Here is a 20,091-nt window from a genome sequence, read left to right as displayed (position 1 = left end):
AGTTACTACAAAGGGATAATTACAGAAGATTTCACAGAGTAGAGAAATCATTCAATTGAGCCTTTTGGAGAATGGTTAGAATACAATCAGTATAAAATTGGAAAAGGTGTTTCCAAAAATTGGCAGCATCAGCCAAGGCCAGAAAACGCTTAGTATTTTCTGTTTTAGGAATCATACCGCCTTGGAAGGCTAGCATGGGGAAATTGTGGAAAGTGAAGGAGAAGCAGAGAATGCATTGAAAGTAATGTGAAAGGGCTACATACGCATGCTGTGGTGTTTGTACTTTATGCTATGAGAAAGAGAGGCTGCTAAAAGTATTTAAATAAAGGGCTAATTTGATCGTATTTGTATTTTAGAAAGACAACCCTGGCAACAGTGGGTACATAAATTAGAAAGGAAAGAACACTTAATAGGTATTGTAAGAGTTCAAGAGAGATGAGGAAGGTCAAATTTAGAGCTGTGACTGGAAAAGAAAGGACAAGTGTGCAGTGTGTTACGGTGGCCCCTGGACAGGATTGGGAGATTAATTGCTATAGTCTGAATGTGTGTGTCCCCTCAAAAAATTAATGTGTTGAAACTTAAACCCTAATACAATAGTAATAAGGGGTGGAGCCTTTACTTATATTAATTCAATCCTCACAACAACCTATGATGCAGATACTATTTATTCCCCCATTTTACAGATGAGTTTACTGAGCAAAGAAAGATATCATATGCCCAACATTACACAGCTGTTAAGTGGTACAGCCAAAATGTAAACCCTGCCATCTAACTCCAGAGGTTGTGTGCTTAAATCCCTCACTAAGCTGCCTCTAAGTGAAGAGAGTTGAAACATTAGGATTCAGGTGGCCTTGGCTGGCCAGAGGTGGCAGTGGGGCCACTGACAGCAGTGTGGGAAACATCTGCTTTCAAGAATGAGTATTTCTCTGTTGTCAGCTAACATGAGAATGACAGTAGTCTTTATTGCCAAGGATGTATACAGAAAGATATGTACACTGGCGGAAAAGCCCCTCCAAGCTCAAATTCTTAAATCATAATTAAGAATGCATTGATAACAATTTATAGTCTATCGCCCTAGTTACAGAGGGAGTTTTCTGGTTAATTACTGTTTACTGAGATAATTAGAGACTAGATTATCAAAACATGATCATTCCCACCTAAAACCAGGACCATTCAGGTCATATATTCATCTCTATATTCACCTGACACAATATACATAGCCCGGACATGTGCAAATAAATGCAATAATCATAAAAATGCATTAAAGAAAAGGATTGAGGAGCCAAACAGCCACTTTCCTCATGCATCAGTGCCTATTTTAAGACAATATACAAAAAAAAAGGGGGAGAAATGATCTGATCTGTCTCCTTCAGTTTCATAATCACATGAAATTTTGGTGTGCTTACTTTACCAAGTTTTAATTGTAGAAACTAATTTTGGTTTTCATTAGGAATTTTCTACAAGTGTTTAAGATATTGCATTTTCTTTGTAACATTTCTGACAATTGTCATGTTAAATAGTTCCTAAATGAGTCAAGTGTTTTGATGTTTCGTTTTGTTTTTTACTAGTGGCCCCTCTTCTGCTGTTGACCTGTGACTGTGGGGCAGGTTCTACTGGGGGAGTGACAGGCGGTTTTATCCCAGTTCCTGATGGCTCAGAAGGAACAATTCATCAGTGGGGAATCGAAGGAGCCCATCCTGAAGACAAGGTAAGCATCCAGTTCATGAATTATTTATTTCGATACGTAGAGAAAATGTTTGATTTATATTGAGATAGGAAAAGAGGCAAAGGGGTGTACAAATAAGAGATTTCTTGACCTTCAGTTTGAGAGTCAGTGCTGCATAGATGGAGGCTTTTAGGATTTTAGCTCTTCAGACGCTTCGGATGGCAAATCATAAAAATGGTTATTCCTGCAAGAATTTGTACTTCTTGTAATGTTATCATTTGCAAAGGGTCACATTTCACTATACTGCTCTGAAATCTGGTTCACTTTTAAATGCATTTATTTTTCACGTGTTTTGCAGGAAATAACAAATATTTGTGTGCCTCCTATAACAGCCAATGGAGCTGATTTCATGGAAAGTTCTGGTAAGTGGACATCAAATTTTTGAAAGCAATGGTGAGTTAAGTGAGAAATATTCAAAAATAAGAAGTGTTTAAAAGTATCTTCTTCGTAATTTGCATCTGTGTGCACGTTAGGAGCTGTTACCACTGAAATGGCAAAAGACTGTTTTAATATTTGTGTATTAGTCAATTCCCTGACATGTCTGGCTTCAACAAGTTAATTTATCCATGGATGCCATCATTCTCAATATCTAAAGATTTGTTATACCTTTTCCAAACCTTAGTGAAGTATAGTTCTCAGGCAATCAATTACTAATTTTTTAATTGGAAAGACAAAAAATTGGAACGTCTTTAGGAAAAACTTCACACATGAAAAATGTAAAGGAAAACACAACAAACATCTATGTATCCACCACCCAACTTTGTCTATTCCAAACATGGGTCATATTCTCAGTTGAAGTCTCATGTGCACATCCTTGATCCTGTTCCCTTCATCATTCCCCAGAACTAACAGAATCCTGATTTCAGTTCAATTACTAATTCCTGCATTCAGTCATAATAGGACATGATCAATTATGTTGTCATACATGTGAATTTGTTTATTTCTCTGATTTTACCAAGTGGTGATTTCATTAATGTTATCTGAGTGCCACAACTACTCAGTAAACTAAAAGAACAATAGCACTTAACACCTAATATTAAAATTTTGCTTAATTCCATACTTAGATTGTTTTCAAGTGTCCATCCTGCACGGTCTGCAAGAGATTTCCCCAAATATATAGCTATCTTCCTTTATCAGATGCTCCAGTCCTCACCTGTTTTTCCCATTCGAATTACATGGCAGGAACTATAAAGAATTATCTAGAAAAAATAGCTTTCCATTAAAGCATAATGTAGAGGTAACAAATAGTCGTGATTTGTTAAATTTTCTTTAGGTACCAAGACATGCTAATTTGCATTATGTATGTTTCCTCTTTGGAAACATATATTTTCCATACTGGGCCCATACGACTGCTTAATTATACTGTTTTTTCATGAAAACAAACAAGCATTGCATTAGAAGCTTCCCATAGCTGTGTACTGAATATCCTGTCTTTTCTATTTCTAGGTGTTGTCATTGAAAGTCTTGTTTCTTTGTACACTTTTAAAATTAGTATACTTTTAGAGCTTTTTCACCTGTTTGTACACCCTCCTCTATGACTCTTACATGACACACTGTGGGATGTTGTCACCTCTAGTCAGATCATTGTATTTTCTCCCACTTACTTGCTTACATGGTGACTTCCTTATAGACACCCAAGACCTGTTTTATAAAAATGCAACAAATAACAGAGTAAGATATTATAGAATATTCGCCCTTGTTTTTAGAAGTTTGTACAAATACATATGCCAGAGGGACAGTGACGGAAGGCGCTTCAGGAATGGAAATGACCACTAAGCTTGGAGCAGCTAATGGATCCGGAAGTGCCGCAGGCTTTGCAACAGGGACAGTGTCAGGAGCTGCTGCAGGATTTGGGCCAGCCACTGGGCTTGGCATCTGTTCCACGGGGCAGTCTGGAACCATGAGAACGAGGCATTCCACTGGAGGAACCAATAAGGAGTATGCTGAAGGGGCAATAAACATGAATTTTCTGGACTCCTACTTTTCCCAGGTAATTTGGTAAAAAATTTTGTGGCTTTGTTGTCTTATTTACATTAAAGATCTTTTTATTTGTATAAATATTTCAGTTTTGCCATTCTTTCTATTTACACCTTGTTAAAATGTAAGAAAAAAAATGATTTGTTTGTTTTTGTTTGGTTTTGTTTTGTTTTGCCAAAATAATACAGATAACCTAAAGTGGCTGTCAAAATTGGGTAGCTGATCCAAAGAAGAATGGATGGGAGCCAGGCATAGTGGTGCATGCCTGCAGCTACTCAGGAAGCTGAGGCAGGAGGATTGCTTGCACCCAGAAGGTGGAGGCTGCAATGAGCTATGATGGTGCCATTGCACTCCAACCTTGGTGACAGAGTGAGACCTTGTCTGTAAAATAAACAAATTAAAAATAAAAGAAGAATCAGTAGATAGCCTTAACATGAGAGCATATAGCAAGTAGCATCTCATTCCTCCAACTGGACAAACAACTAAGAGCAAATCTCTTTTATGTGAGACTTTCCAGCATCTTCTTTAAGAACATAAAGCAGCTTGGCTGGGGGCAGTGGCTCACACCTATAATCCCAGCACTATACAAGGTCAAGAGATGGAGACCATCCTGGCTAACACAGTGAAACCCCATCTCTACTAAAAACACAAAAAATTAGCCAGGTGTGGCGGCACATGCCTGTAGTCCCAGTTACTCGGGAGGCTGAGGCAGGAGAATCACTTGAACCTGGGAGGTGGAGGTTGCAGTGAGCCGAGATCATGCCCCTGCACTCCAGCCTGGGTGACACAGAGAGACTCCATCTCAAAAAAAAAAATACATCTGTAATCCCAGCACTTTGGGAGTCCAAGGTGGGCGGATCACAAGATCAGGAGTTCAAGACCAGCCTGGCGAAAATGGTGAAACCCCATCTTTACTGAAAATAAAAAAATTAGCCAGGCATGGTGGCAGGCGCCTATAGTCCCAGCCACTCAGGAGGCTGAGGCAGGAGGCTCACTTGAACCCAGGAGGCAGAGGCTGCAGTGAGCCGAGATCAAGCCACTGCACTCCAATCTGGGTGACAAAATTGAGACTCTGTCTCAAAAAAAAAGTACAAAGCAGTTCATTTTGTGTTTCCTATATTATCAAATACCTGTGTGTATATTTTCCTGAGAGAGGGCTATAGTATTCACATTATCAAAGGAGTCTGGGTCTAATAAAGTTGAAGAACCACTGAATTGATGACCCCCCCAAAAAAGGAGGAAAAAGGAATAGGAGGGAAGGTCAGTAATGGGAGGAATGACGTGTCAGGAAGCATAGAACAGAAAAGGAACATGGGTACGAAAACGGAGAAGACTTTGAAAGGTAGGATGCTTGCCTCTCATTTGATAACCAAAGATCAGTGGGCAGAGAGGCATGCTTAGAATGGATCTCACATTGAGTTTGGTATCGATACGGGTAAGTGCCGGGGTCTGACCTAGTGTCCAAGCAGACAAAGGGTGACACTGTGTTTGAAGAAAGATTACGGGGCCAGGGGAGACAGGGAGGAGCTGTTTGGGATGACGACTCTTGGGATATTTCTAGTTGGGATGTGCGTAACAGTCACAGATCAGGCTCCCACAAGGCTTATAGAATCTAGCAAACGTTCTAGCCCAACTTTGAGGGAATGTCAACCGTACTATTATCCAAACACCAGATAATTTTTTGAACAAGATTGTTAATAGACAGTGTCCTTTACTTCTGTGGATTACCTAATTTGGACACTTAAAATCTAAACAAGTTCTACAAACAGTATTATATTTCTCAATTGAATCTTTCTTAAAATTCATTTTTTTTCCACTTTTTCTCCATCTTAGAAAGCGTTTGCCTGTGCAGAGGAAGACGATGGCCAGGAAGCAAATGACTGCTTGTTGATCTATGATAACGAAGGCGCAGATGCCACTGGTTCTCCCGTGGGCTCCGTGGGTTGTTGCAGTTTTATTGCTGATGACTTGGATGACAGCTTCTTGGACTCACTTGGCCCCAAATTTAAAAAACTTGCAGAGATAAGCCTTGGTGTTGATGACGAAGGCAAACAAGTTCAACCACCCTCTAAAGACACGGGTTATGGAACTGAATCCTGTGGCCATTCCAAAGAAGTTCCACAGCCAGGATTTGTTAAGTGCCAGACTTTGTCAGGAAGTCAAGGAGCTTCTGCTTTGTCTGCCTCTGGGTCTGTCCAACCAGCTGTTTCCATCCCTGACCCTCTGCAGCACGGTAACTATTTGGTAACGGAGACTTACTCGGCTTCTGGCTCCCTCGTGCAACCTTCCACTGCAGGCTTTGATCCACTTCTCACGCAAAATGTGATAGTGACAGAAAGGGTGATCTGTCCCATTTCCAGTGTTCCTAGCAACCTAGCTGGGCCAACGCCGTTACCAACTCAGCTACGAGGGTCACGCACTATGCTGTGTACAGAAGATCCTTGTTCCCGTCTAATATGACCAGAATGAATTGGAATAGCACACTGACCAAATCTGGATCTTTGGACTAAATTATTCAAAAGAGCATAGCAAAGCTCTCTTTATTGGGCTAATAATTTGGCACTTATCAGCTTCTCTCATCAACTCATACCCCAAAAGTGGTATGTTGTCACGCTAATTCTCAAATACTATTCACATTGTAGTAAATCTTAAAGTTTTTCAAAATCCTTAAGGTCATATTCGCCAGGAAATTTTCCTAAACATTCTTAAGCTTCTATTTTTCCACTGCCAAAAGAAGGTGTTTATCATTTTTAAATGCAGTGTGGTTTAGTGGATTAAGCGCCTGGAGTCAGGAGCGCTGATTCTTGTCTCCATTGCCTTTTCTTATATCATTGATAATGATGTAAAAATCACAAGATATTTGGTAAAGCATTTGGAGCTGCTTGGAACAAGGGAAATTGTTGCAGATGAATTTCTTCCATCTTCTTGGTGCTGGGAGACCATACGCATGTCTTTTGCTCAAGCTAAGGGGTATAAGCTTATGCGTTAAATTTGCTGCATCTATATTTCACATATTCCACAGAAAGATAATTTTGAAATAGAAATATCATAGAACATTTAAGAAAGTTTAGTATAGTATAAATAATATTTTGTGTGCTTTAATCACTTTGAAAGGATCTATCCAAAGAAAATATTTTACACTGAGCTCCTTCCTACACACATCGCAGTAACAGATCCTGTGTTAGTCTTGAAAATAGCTCCTTATTTTTTAAATGTCACTGAGTAGATGTAGCATACATATGATGTATAGTGACGCGTATTATGTTAACAATGTCTGCAGAGTTTGTAGGAATACAAATCATGGCTTTTTTTAATATGCAAAAAGGGCCAATGACTGGAATAACACATGGGGCAATCTGTGAATATGTATTATAAGCAGCATTTCAGAAAAGTAGCTGATGAAATAATTTTCAAGTCAAAAAGGGATACAGAAAGGGGATTATGAGTAACCTCTATTTTTTTAAGCCTTGCTTTTAAATTGAACAGCTACAGCCATTTAAGGCTTGAGGATAATAATGCTTGAGGGCAAAATGTTAGGTTAGCAAAGGTTTAGATATATTACTTCATGCATGCTACCATGATAGTAATCCAGCTCTTCGAGTCATTTCTGGTCATTCAAGATAGTCACCCTTTAGCCCATAGAAAGCACCCTACCTCACCTGCTTACTGATATTGTCTTAGCTGGTCACAAGATCATTATCAACCTCCATTTCTCCTTAGTGTATATAAAATACAGAGTTTTATATTTTTCCTTTCTTATTTGTTTGCCATATTCAAAACCTAAATTTGTTTTTTCAAATGGAATGTAAAGTAGTCAAGTGTTTGTGTTTTCACCTAGAAGGGTGTGGTCCTAAAGGAAAGAGGTCCCCTAAATATCCCCCACCCTGCTGCTCCTCCCTCTCCCTGGTACCCTGACTACCAGAACACAGGTGCTAGAGCAGCTGTAGAAGTGCAGGCAGCCTGCGCTTCCACAGTGGTGGAGCTGCTGCAACAAGGCTTTCAATGTGCCTGTCTTAGGTGGGAGGAGCTAGAACAACGTGCCTGTTCAGCTGCTGGGTAAGTCCTGAGGAGGTTACACTGCTCTTCCTGCTGCTCCCCTTGCTTCTCAACAGTGGCTCGCTCTGGGATCTATTGCACATGCAGTTGACTTGTGCCTCTGCATATGCATGAGGGTTAAATTAATAACCATAACTCTTATTTGAAGTGCAAAGGTATATTCAGGGTCCTCAAAGCATTTTAACCTTGCCTCTTAAAACCCAACTTACCATGAAATGGGAATTTTGCTGCATTGTTAAACTGCAGAGGAAACCAAGCTATAGTAACAAAGGTTATATAAGAGAGAAATTGAAATTACATGTGTTTTTAAATTTCAAAAACTGTAACAGTCTTTAGGATGACTTAAACATTGATTTGACACATAAAATGTAACTGTATTTTGTACAAAAATAACTTGTTTTAAGCAGAAAATTTTAAAACTGTACTACTTGATGTATTATAAATTTTGAACCATATGTATTAAACCATAAACAGTATAACATTGTTAAAATAAAACCAGCAATACATTTATAAGTAAAAGCTGAACTACTCTCTATATTAATAGTTGTTAAGAAATATGATTACAAAACAGCAGTCCCAAACCTTTCTGGCACCAGGGACCAGCTTTGTGGAAGACAATTTTTCCGTAGATGGCGGGGATGGTTTCAGGATGAAACTGTTCCACCTCAGATCATCAGGCATTAGATTCTCATAAGGAGCAGGCAACCTAGATCCCTCACATGCGCAGTTCACAGCAGGGTTTGTGCTCCTGTGAGAATCTAATGCTGCTGCTGATCTGACAGGAGGCAGAGCTCAAGCTGGATTGCTCACTTAGCTGCAGCTCACCTCCTGCTGTAGCCTGGTTCCTAAGAGGTGGTGGACTGGCACAGTTGGGGGGGGGGGGGGGGAGGGGTTGGGGACCCCCGATATAAAATGAGTCACATATATATTTTGATCAGTATTTTAGATATTTTTTCTAGCTGATTCCTTTTCTGCCTCTTCTAGGCAGGAAGGAAGTATCTCCAGATTTGGAGTGACTTCAGGTGGACAGACTGCAGGAGAGAGTGCTGGATGAGGTCAGGGCAGAAAGACTTTACTAAATGGATGCTTTAAGTCATTTACTGTTTATTTTATAAATTGCAGCTGTCTCTCAAGTAACTGAGAGATAATTGTGACATTCCAAAGTTGTGACATTCTAAGATAACTTGGAGAGAAATGTTGGAGTAAAGAGACGGTAATGTTTACGATCTAGCCTGATGAAAAACATGTACCATGTCACTGGTGGAAGCCATCGGCCCCAGACGTGGAACTGCTTCTCTGTAAATGCTAAAGTCCTTATGTCTTCTTTTAAAAGATGCCACAAAATAAGTCCCTCCAACCCTTCAGAACTATCTTCTGGCTGACCTTCCTCCTTCTTAAATCTGGACAATGAGGCTTAGAGTTGGAGTATGGGGAGAAAAAAACTGGATTGAAGCAAATACTGAGTGAAGACTGGTAGTTGGCTTAACTCAAATGTTTCAAATCAATTCCAGGAAAACAAAAGTCATGTAGATAAAACCCCAAAGTTCAAGGAACACAAATGACAAAATTGTTTTAGTTTAATTTGAGGACCTTCATATATGAGGTAAGAGTGTGAAGGGAACACATTCAACTGACTAGTTTCAATGCAACTAACAATTCAGAAATAAGTAAAAGTTAAGAATCCTTCTTATTCTTGCATTTCCACGTTGTCTCATATCTTTTTCTGGGTCTACAAAGAGGAATACTGGATTAGAGATTAGATGGTTTAACAGCCTTCAATAACATAGTCTGAGATGGTTTTATGTAAAAGGGATAATTGATAAGACAAGAAGACAAATAATCATTTAAATCCCATGGGCCAGAAGCCACACATGTTTTCCATGATGAACATTGAGACTCCTCCTGCTTTGCTGTCCAGAGTGTGCTGAGTTTCCCTCCATGGCCAAATACATCAGCCATCCTCTGGCAGTGTCTTTACTTTCTTTTTCTTCCACAATTCAATTCATTTTTGTAAATACAAAAAAAAAATAGACCCAATAGAGATATAGTTAAAACTGGAGGATAATGTCTGAAGAACAAGTACAAGTGGATGCAGTTATCAGAAGAAGAAGAAAAGAGACGTTGGTGAGGGTTACCAGGTGGCCAAGAGAGCTAGATAATCTAATTCAATTCTAGAGTAATCCTTAGATTACAGGCATGGAAACAGAGACTCAGAGAAGCAAAGTAACTTTCTCAAGGTTGCACAGTACATGACACAAATGTAAAAGTTAATCGATAGTTACCTGGAAATAATAACTACTACTCTCAGAAAAATCTGTTCACTTGCAGCTCTAAGATTTGAGTAGAACATTAAAAATTAGAAAGAATACAAAGAAAATGAAAAATATAAAAAGAATTAGAAGCCTAGATGTAATTTTAAAGATTAAAGAAGTAATATAATGTAGGTGTATGTGTGTGTATGTGTGTGTGGGAGGAAGAGAGAGAGTGACAAAGTAAGAGAGAATGCTAATACATGATTTGCTGCTATTTTGAAGTACATGTGGAGGTTCTTCTTTCAGGGGTCAGTGACCAGGTCTCTTCCACAATCAATAACTAATAAGAATGAGCCAAAAGCCTAAATTGCTGAAATAAGTATTTAGCTGAATTTAAATTACAATTTTTGTATTTTAATGCAAAATTAAAATGCAGTTTTGTACAATTACAACTGATGTCGTAAGTACTAAAGAAAACTATTTGGAATCTCTTTTTCAGTAAACTCCCTAAGAGTTACTTTGATAAAACATTATTTAGAAGAGGTTGTATGAAATGTGTCTAGAGCTAAAATGATTACCTTAAACAAGTCCTTCCAGCTCAGTGTTTCCATGACCTGTGGAAAAGAACATATTTTAACAACTACAAATTCTTTACTCCTTGAAATCAGCTCCGCTTCTACTTTTATTCTCTTGAAGAACATGGTACCACTATATTTTCACTTTCATGCCTCAGAACATCTCTGATGTTTTCTGTGTGCAGAATTCATCATTAAGTTAGCAAACAGTGAATTTTATGTGACAACACAGAGAATCAAATGGTGATAATATAAGCAAAACGTTGATATTGAAATAATATGTATGTCCTCATTTTCCCAGAAGGCAGAAGAAGTATTTATGTTCTTTCTTAATCAAAAGAAGGATCGCAAAGAACTTTCTTGATTATAAAGCAGTAAAGAATCAGGTAATCCTGTATTTATTTAAATGGCATAATGACATGATTTTCAATCCTGCAAGGAGACATTGTTACTAAGTCAAAAATGAGTATTTAAACACAAAATATGAGATTAACTTTAGTCATGTCTTCTCATGTTCAACTGACTTCTATTGGCAGTAAGATTTATACGGCTCTAACTCAAGCAAAACACACACACACCCACACTCTTACCTCAGGTAAGCTCATGGCTTGGCATAGCTAAAGCATAGTCTTTCCATTATCAAATCTATGGACCAGACATTAATGCATAGTGCTCGTTGCAGATACAAACTTTCTGCATTTAAGAATTCTGCTGTCTAGCTTTATTATTTTAGAAAATAACTACAATAATCATCTAGATTTTTCACCTAAATTTCTTTAGTTAAGGTATAGTGAAAAAACCTTATTTGATCTGACTTTAATTATTTTCAACCAGGCCTGACATCCCCAATGTTTAATTAGTAAAAAGCATGCAATACATAAATCCTTAGTCTAGTAACTTCTGACAACATCAACCTTCATCTTTTTCTCAGCTGTTATAAATTGCTATGAATTTTTCCTCAGAACATATTTTGTGGCTGCTAACTATCTGATATCTAAGTTGATTTTCTAACTTGCCACTCTTTCTACATACATTCTCTTGGATGATGGAAATGTACTCTTTGAGCTGGTCTTTGAATATTCTTTCAAAGAGGCAAACTAATAATGAAGGCATATGCTACATAGACAATAGCAGACCTTCTACTTTATGCAACAAAGGCTCACCCAGGGCCTCTCAAACAAGCCGATGCATGCTATTGCCTTGTTTTGCCAACTCTGGCTGGCAACTTATCTCCACTGAAGGAACAAGTCAGGAGATGTTCATGAATATAGAGAATGAGTTGTCAAGCTAAGAAAAACTATTAAGATTTCCAAAAAATAAAAAATAAAACACCACTACTGAAGGAGCTAAGAGAAATTTTAAAAATCTCATTCCATCTATTAATCAGTCAAAAATAACTCTGTTATATTTTAATGATTAACAAAAGTTAAACTTTAAAATTTTTCTGTTTTGTCTTTTTTGTGCATTTAAGTTAATGTTAAGAGTTCAGGCTTTGGAGTTAAACTATATACTTGAGTTCAAATCCCCGTTTCCTGACTTACTAGCTTTATGGTTTGGGGCAAGTTACTTAATCTCTCTGAACCTCTCTGGACTATTACTATGAAGATAATAATAGCTTCTACTTCACAGAGTTTCTGTAAAATTACAAGAATGCACTTGAACATAGTAAACGCTCATAAAGATTTGTTTTCATTTTTTTACTGTATCTTAAATCTTCAGAATGAATTCAATCATCTCAAAGTTAAGAGTACTAATGTACACACCACTGAAACCACAGAATCTCAGAATATCCCTATTGTATGATCCAAAGCCCTCCTTTTCCATAGATGCTTAAACTGACGCTGTGAAGTAATTCATGGATCAATGACAGACTTAAGAATTGGCTAGTCTGGTTCTTTTTCTGCTAAACTGCCACGATAATATGTCTTTTGCACTAATCTTTTGCCTTAGCCACAAGGATTGACCTAGCTAGTCTTCTTGGCACTGGGAATTCCAATGAATACACAGTCCAATGGAGATGTGCTAGTTCATATCAAATTGTTATCTCGTATACCCAAACTGATCAGAATCACCTGATGATTGCCATTTTTCACTTGAGCTTCCTTGGAAAAGTAAATTTAGGCTTCTAAATGAAGACTGGAATTCCCTTACTCAGGTGTATATCAAGCGTGACAGGGTCGTGTAGGTCGTTTCTATCATGTTGCAAAAGGGTCATGGGCAGGAGGATGGCTTCTTTCTTCCCCAGAGAATATTATGTCATTTCCACCAGCTAGATGGGACAGCCAGATGGCTTTGGGAAAAAAAAAAAAAACCAGTTGCTTGAAAATTAGCATGAAAATAATGATGCTAATTGACCCCGCTTCCATTGGAGATTTATTTTAATGTTACTAGAATAGTGACAAACTGCATCAAAAAAGACCACGCTTTTATGTTCAGTTTCCATATGATTTATGGTGCCAAGTTGCTGGGCAGGTTAAAATGAGCGTATTTCCAAATGCCAGCTGACCCATCATAAAATGGAAGGAAGTGAAATTTGTCTTTACCTTTGCATTTTTTTTCTTCATTTCTAGCACATGACATGCCTAATATCTTCATATTCACTGCTACCTGCTTCTTCTAAAAACTGGCCCTAACTAGTTGATGCGTTTTTTTAATTGTTTGAGGAATTAATTCACAGTAAGGTATAAATCACAAAAAGCACTTTGTTACTTCTACCCGAAGTATGTGTGCCTTTAAGGCTTAGAATATTTGTTAACTACATAAACAAAGGGAATTTTCATTATCGTTGAGCTAGGAGGTAAAGCAACTTGAGAACACACACTGTTCAGCATCCCTCCGATCACACATTTTACATCTGTCCATGTAGACCACTTCTGTGCACATGAACACACCTCGGACTCAGGCCTCACATTCTGACCCATCAAGCATACTCTGTAGACTTAAGATTTCAATGAGTGAAAATTCTGAGTCATAGAGTAGACTCATTTTCCCACAGTGTCAAACAATGAAAACTTGCCATGGCAATTTTATAAACCGTAGAGCAATTCTTCACATGAGCTTTTACATGGATTTGACTTTATCCAGCTCTGAATCTTTCCTGCGATACTGCTCTGCTTAACTTGTTGTCATCAACTTTACTATTTACTTCAGATTAATGTTCTAATCCCACAGTGAAGAAAGAAGTACACTTTCTTCCTCTCTCATACCCATAAGAGAATTAATCACAAGCAGTCTTTGTTGACTGACTTAACTTTATTGTAGTTGATTCTGCATAAAATGGGTGTGACTCTCTCTAAACTCTAATGTCATTCACATATTGTTGTAGCTGAAGAGAAGGGCACTGGGAGGAGGAAGATGTTACAGTAAATGTGTGGACAATTGCCTAGCTAAGTAAGAGGTCAGCTTTCAAGATACACAGTAATGTTCATAATGAATACGGTGATTTAAAAAAATTTTTTAAACCGCAATTGTCCTCAGACAAACTGAAAAGGGTCATTGTGAGCATTACACCTAAAGTATCCAGAGCAATTTTTTCCCATTGCCTTCTTTGTATGAAACTTTTTGTTTAATCAGTTTGCTTAATATTTAAACATATTTCTGTTTCATAAAACCTCCACTTGGAGTGAGAATTAGAAGAGGTAGTGTAACTCAATCTAGGCCTACTACAAAGAAAAACTATGTAATTTTAACAAAATAGGTTTAAAAACAAACATTTTCGACTGGGTGCGGTGGCTCACGCCTGGAGTCTCAGCACTTTGAGAGGCCATGGAAGGGATATCACAAGGTCAGGAGTTTGAGACCAGCCTGACCACATGGTGAAACCCGTCTCTACTAAAAATACAAAAATTAGCTGGGCATGGTGGCATTCACCTGTAATTCTAGCTACTCAGGAGGTTGAGGTAGGAGAATCACTTGAACCTGAGAGGCGGAGTTTGCAGTGAGCCGAGATTGCACCATTGCACTTCAGCCTGGGCTGCAGAGCAAGACTCTGTCTCAAAAAAATAAATAAATAAATTCCTGAAATGCTAGACACCAGAGACAATGTTTTGGTTCCCTTCTCTTATAATATCTAGAAGACTGCTTTGACTTTCCAGTTCCCTGGGTGTGTATAGATGACTGAGTTAATTAAATTATTATTTATCATGTTACGGGGTTTTCAATTACTTTGGCTATAGAGGTAAAGTTACCAAATAGAAATAATTTTCCATTCACAATGTCTAACAATATTATAATTGTAGTCAGCACAGCTCATGAAGTGTGACCTCCAAAGTAGATGACATTCACAAGCTCACGCCCTCAGATGGAGAAGCCCTGAGCTCAAGGCTAAGGCTCCCATCTCCTTCCCTGATAGAACCCATGTTCTTTCTCAACCTGAGGAGAATGCAGAACACGAGTGGGTAATTTCCTTATTGAATAGCCTTAAATGTGTTCCAATCATTTTAACTAAGTGAATCATTTACAAATTTCAGAGTGTTATTGTTAACAAATTAGTACATTGACTGAAATTTCCAAGCCACCACCAAAAAGACTAATCTGTAAAGTAAATAATTTAATTTCTTTAAATTCTTGTTTTTTCTTTAGAATGAAAATCATGTACTTTTGAAATTCTGCATCTCTCAACCAAAGTACTTACAGTCATCATTCTAGGTAATTTGGAAATATTTTTAAACCCACTATTTTATTTCCAGGTTTGCTCTCCAAAGCTACTGCATTGCTTCTATTTCACATTTTTGTTGCACATAAAAAATGTCATTGTCTATGAATGAGTGGGATAATTGCCAAAACCAGTTTTGTTTGTTTTTTCTGTCTTCTGAGGGCTTTTTGGTTTTTTCTGTGTATCTCCCTAAGCTCATTAGCCACAATGGGTCAGTGTGATGGTTTCTGTCGGACACTCAGTAAATACTGTTATGCCTGCCCTGAAACCCTGCAAGCCCTGTCATGCTGGTGATGGATTCCAGGGCTGCTAACTGCTATTAGCAATCAAGGACTCCTCTGCTCTCTTCCTTTGCTATTTCCCTTATCTTTCCCAGAACTCCCATAAACAAAACCTAGGGTGAAACCAAAATGGTAGATATTCATCCTGAGCAGATAAAATCAACTTTCCTCAGTGTTGCACACTCCTGTAGTGAGGGCACACTTTGTTCATTTCCATGGGGAAAGAGAATTTTTCACGTTGTTGGTGTTTTCTTTTTTGGTTCCCCCTGCAAGGAAGGGAGCCATAAAAAAGAAGAAGAACACAGCAATCTTCTCCACTGGCCTCTGAACCTCTCCACTTCACCCTGTCCAGGCAGTCTGAGCAATGCCCACCCTTGACAAAATTGTAAGGTAGAGCAATTTTGTCCACAGTAAGCCAGGCCTCTTATCACACCCCTGCCCCAGTTTGGTGACAGTCACTCATGTCCTTCCAGAAATCCAATGTTCTCTTCCCCTTTTACCCTTTACCCTCCTTTTATACAAACACACACACACACTTCCAAAATAACCTTAAAAATGTCCTCACTTATTCATTTACACATTCTGCTGGGATTTACTGTAGGCCTACATTGGGCCAGGCACTGATTTATTTGCAGGATACATGGTAGTTCACAGGAAAAATCCCAATCTTCATAAAGTTTACATCCTAGAGAATGGCAACAGATAAGAAATAAGTAAAAAACACAGTCTTTTAGGTACCAAGAAGAAAAATAAAGAAGAGAAAAAGAGGATGGAGAGCTCTGGGCATGGGCAAGGGCACGGGGGTGCAGTAATTACAATTTTAAAATCGTTGGTCAGGGAATGTCCTTACTGAGAAGGTAACACTTGAGGGGAGAAAACTGAAGAGTGATAGAAAAGAGCTTGTACATTTCCGGAGCAGAAACTTCCAGGGAAAAGGAACTGTGAATGTAAGGCTCTGAGATGAGGCATGCCTGGTGAACCTGTGGCAGTAGCTAAGATGTAAGTAACTGATAATGGATCAACATGCTGTCCTCTGCCAGTAATACGCACTCCATGGAAGCCCTCCGCTGAAGGAATGCCGGCATTGATCAGTGAGTGGGAGAGGCCTTCTGTTAGGGCATCCAGGCCTTGCGGGGGTTTCCCAGGCAGTCACCTGTTTCATAATTGTCTCAATCTGGCATTATTATATTCTGATCATATTTTTAAACTAGTGAGACTTAGTTTTAAAAGGATTACATGAGATGTGTTCAACACCCTACTGATTCCTAAGAACAGACCATGTTGTTTCCTCTACTACATGGAATCCTATTTTGCAACTGCCATTGTCTTTCCCTAATTCTCCTCCACCTCATAAACAATGTTAACAATTTCCTTAAAACAGCTTGGCTCAGAGACTTTGCATCCAAAGCAGTCAGTCCATGTATAATGACTCACAAGGAGGAGCATGTGGCGAAATCTCAGTGAGACACTGTGACTCACAGCTCTGGGACTTTCTCACTCTTTCGGGATGTTGACGTCTGCATCTATGATCTCAGGGCTGCCTATTTTTCCTCCCCCAGAATGTGGGGCCTGTTCATTAAGAACGCGCTGGCTTCTTTGTGCTAGACAATAGGGCTTGGAGCCTGCTGGGCTTTATTATCCTGTAAGTTCTAACTGGGCGAGGAAACATAACTTTTCTCACCCTCTTATTAGAGGCTGCCTCCACCTCCAAGTTGGCCAAGTCTCCTCTCTCACCACCTAAGGCAGAAGCTGCTCTCAGTCCATCTAGAGAGTCCATAAGAATTTCAAGATCCTAACTCCAAATGTTGGTGCTGTCATCCATGCTTTGACTTCCATGAAAGAGGACCATGGGTCTTTCTCCAGGATTGAGGGGAAGGACGATCCTCTCCCGTTTCTCCATGGCCAACATAACGAACCGTCTATTCTCCTCTAGCCCCTGAACTCCTCCAGCTTCACCCTGTCCATCCTCCCCCTGACCACACTCAATTCCAGGAGTATCCTGGATATAGGAACATATTCATTACAGAAATGATTTTTAGGACTTTTACATTCTTTTTCTGATACTGTCACTTTATTATTTCTTTTTTTTTCTTTTTTTTTTTAGACAGAGCACTCTTGTTGCCCAGTCTGGCATGCAGTGGTGCAATCTTGGCTCACTTTAACCTCCACCTCTGGGGTTCAAGTGATTCTCCTGCCTCAGCCTCCCAAGTAGCTGGGATTAAAGGCATGAGCCACCACACCCAGCTAATTTTTTATACTTAGTAGAGACAGGGTTTCACCCTGTTGGCTGGGCTGGTCTTGAACTCCCGACCTCAGATGATCCTACCTCGGCCTCCCAAAGCGCTGGGATTACAGGCTTGAGCCACCGTGGTCACTTTATTCTTTACTAGGTTAAATATTTTTGTTATAGATCTTGTTTATCATCTTCATGTGTGTGATATTGTCCTCAGTGCCTAGTTCAGTTCTTTTTATAGATGTTTTACATAGATATTTCCATAAGATGTCTTCAATCTGGACCTAGAAAAACATCAAAATAATACTTGATCTTTCCTGGATACTTACACCTCTTAACTGTCAGCCAGGTCACTCTACCACCCTGACTTACACCTACCAGCTGCCATCCTTATTCTGCTCTGGGTTGCAGTGTTGTTAGCAAAAACACATGTACACAAACTAACAGGTGCGTGTGTGTGTGCAAATGTATGTACACACACATATCACAGACCGACATCTTACCAGAATGTCTGCTAATTCACCCACAGTAGATATTCTAAACACTTTTTCTTCTAATACTTTTCACTTAAAATTAATCCCTTCCAGTGTGTGGGCTTATTTCAACCAATCTTAATTGATCTTCTGATATGTGCTGGAATGCTGAGGGTTGGGCTCACTGTGACTATCTTATGATCTCTGCTCTCAAGGAAGCAACAGTTTTGAGAAAGAGAAACGGGTGGAGTAGTAGATGTGGATGAAATAACCATAAACTACAATGTGATTGCTGCTATGCAGGTTGTGAGTCATCTGGGCTAGAGCCACAGAGCACTAAAGGAGCAGTAAGTAACTGGATATGGAGAGTATGGAAAAAGAGGAATTGAGGATGGCACTCAGGTTCTGTCGCGAGTGGCCAAGTTCGCAAGGCTGCCATTGACTGAGTTGGGCATATGTGGAAGTAGCAAGCTTGCACTGAAGTGATAGTAAAAAGAGGGTGTATTAGTCTGTTCTCATGCTGCTAATAAAGACATACCTGAGACTGGATCATTTATAAAGAAAAAAGGTTTAATGGACTCACAGTTCTACAAGTCTGGGGAGGTCTTACAATCATGGCAAAAGGCAAAAGAGAAGCAAAGGTACATCTTACATGGAGGGAGACAAGAGAGAATGAGAGCCAAGCAAACTAAGAAACCCCTTATAAAACCATCAGATATGGTGAGACTTTTTCACTACAGCTAGTGCTCGACTTACGACCACGATTGGTTCTGACAGACCGGTTGTAACACGATTTGGTCGTAAGTTGAGTAGGCTATATGCACACGGAGATGGTAGTGCTGCCGGAAGCTGGTCCGCACTGTAGTACGCCCAGCTGGGCAACATTTGTGCTGCCAGACGTGGAGCAGTCGTGGCTAGCGATTATGGTCGTAAAGTCGAATGGTCGTGAGTTGCATAGGTCGTAAGTCGATCAATAACTGTACTATGAGAACTGTATGGGGGAAACTGCCCCCATGATTCAGTGATCTCCCACCAGCTTCCTCCCACAAACGGTGGGAATTATGGGAGCTAAAATTCAAGGTGAGATTTAGGTGAGGACACAGTCAAACCATATCAATATGCTGAGTTTGATATCCCTACAAAATTACTATGGAAATGTGAGGTTCCCATGAAATATCCAAATAATGATGTCCCTTGATTCAAGCTTGGGAAAGAAAGCCAAGTTTACATAATGGAAGTGACCACAGAATCATATCAGCTACTAAGTAAGAACAAAAGAAGTGAAGTACAGAACTCAGAAGACACATACATTTTACAAATAGCAGAGGGTAACGAATGGATTGAAAAGGAACAGCCAGTGAGATGGGAACAAAATAAGGTGACTATTTCTGCTATCTAAATCTATTTGAAATGCAGTTGTCCTTTCTCATTTCAAATGACTTGCTAGGCTTTTCCAATTGGATTTTGTTCTAATGTCTCCAATTCAACATGTTTTTATCAAAAGAAAAGTTTTTACTTCTGATTTCCCTGTTTGTGTCAACATGATGAAAGGAAAGCTTTTTTCACAGCTAAAGCGAAAGCCCCTGACTCTTCATCAACAGCATCCATGCTTTCAGTTACTCTGCCCTGGCAGGTTCAATACCTGGTTCACAATTACTCATCCTTAAAGAATCACTTCACCAAACTTCCTCCAAGAAGCCTTCTCTAATCCCATAGTCCAAAGTGTGAGTCTGGAAACTTCTTCATTGTTCATATTATACTGCATGTGTAGTCCTACCACAGTGCTTATATTATTTTATTTTATACGTAATTAATTATTTTATAAGCACCTATTCTTTTTTCTTTGGATACAGTAAAAAACATT

At 39.0% G+C, this 20,091-nt stretch overlaps 1 protein-coding gene across 1 annotated transcript in view; it reads left to right on the top strand.

The window, feature by feature from the left end:
- DSG3 (desmoglein 3) overlaps positions 1–8,289 on the top strand; it is a 31,262-nt gene extending 22,973 nt beyond the window's left edge. Inside the window, exons 13-16 of the mRNA XM_032293116.1 lie at positions 1,569–1,708; positions 2,025–2,088; positions 3,433–3,716; positions 5,537–8,289. Of these exons, the coding sequence (XP_032149007.1) occupies positions 1,569–1,708; positions 2,025–2,088; positions 3,433–3,716; positions 5,537–6,163 (1,115 nt within the window). The 3' untranslated portion in view covers positions 6,164–8,289. The remainder of the gene's footprint in view (positions 1–1,568; positions 1,709–2,024; positions 2,089–3,432; positions 3,717–5,536) is intronic.
- The last annotated feature ends 11,802 nt before the right edge of the window (positions 8,290–20,091 follow it).

Source organism: Sapajus apella, unplaced genomic scaffold (genome assembly GCF_009761245.1).
Source record: "Sapajus apella isolate SASKATOON/1434 unplaced genomic scaffold, GSC_monkey_1.0 scaffold29, whole genome shotgun sequence".
Lineage (NCBI taxonomy): Eukaryota > Metazoa > Chordata > Mammalia > Primates > Cebidae > Sapajus > Sapajus apella.
The sequence above is the reverse complement of the archived record's forward strand: the minus strand, read 5'-3'. Positions and strand labels throughout refer to the sequence as shown.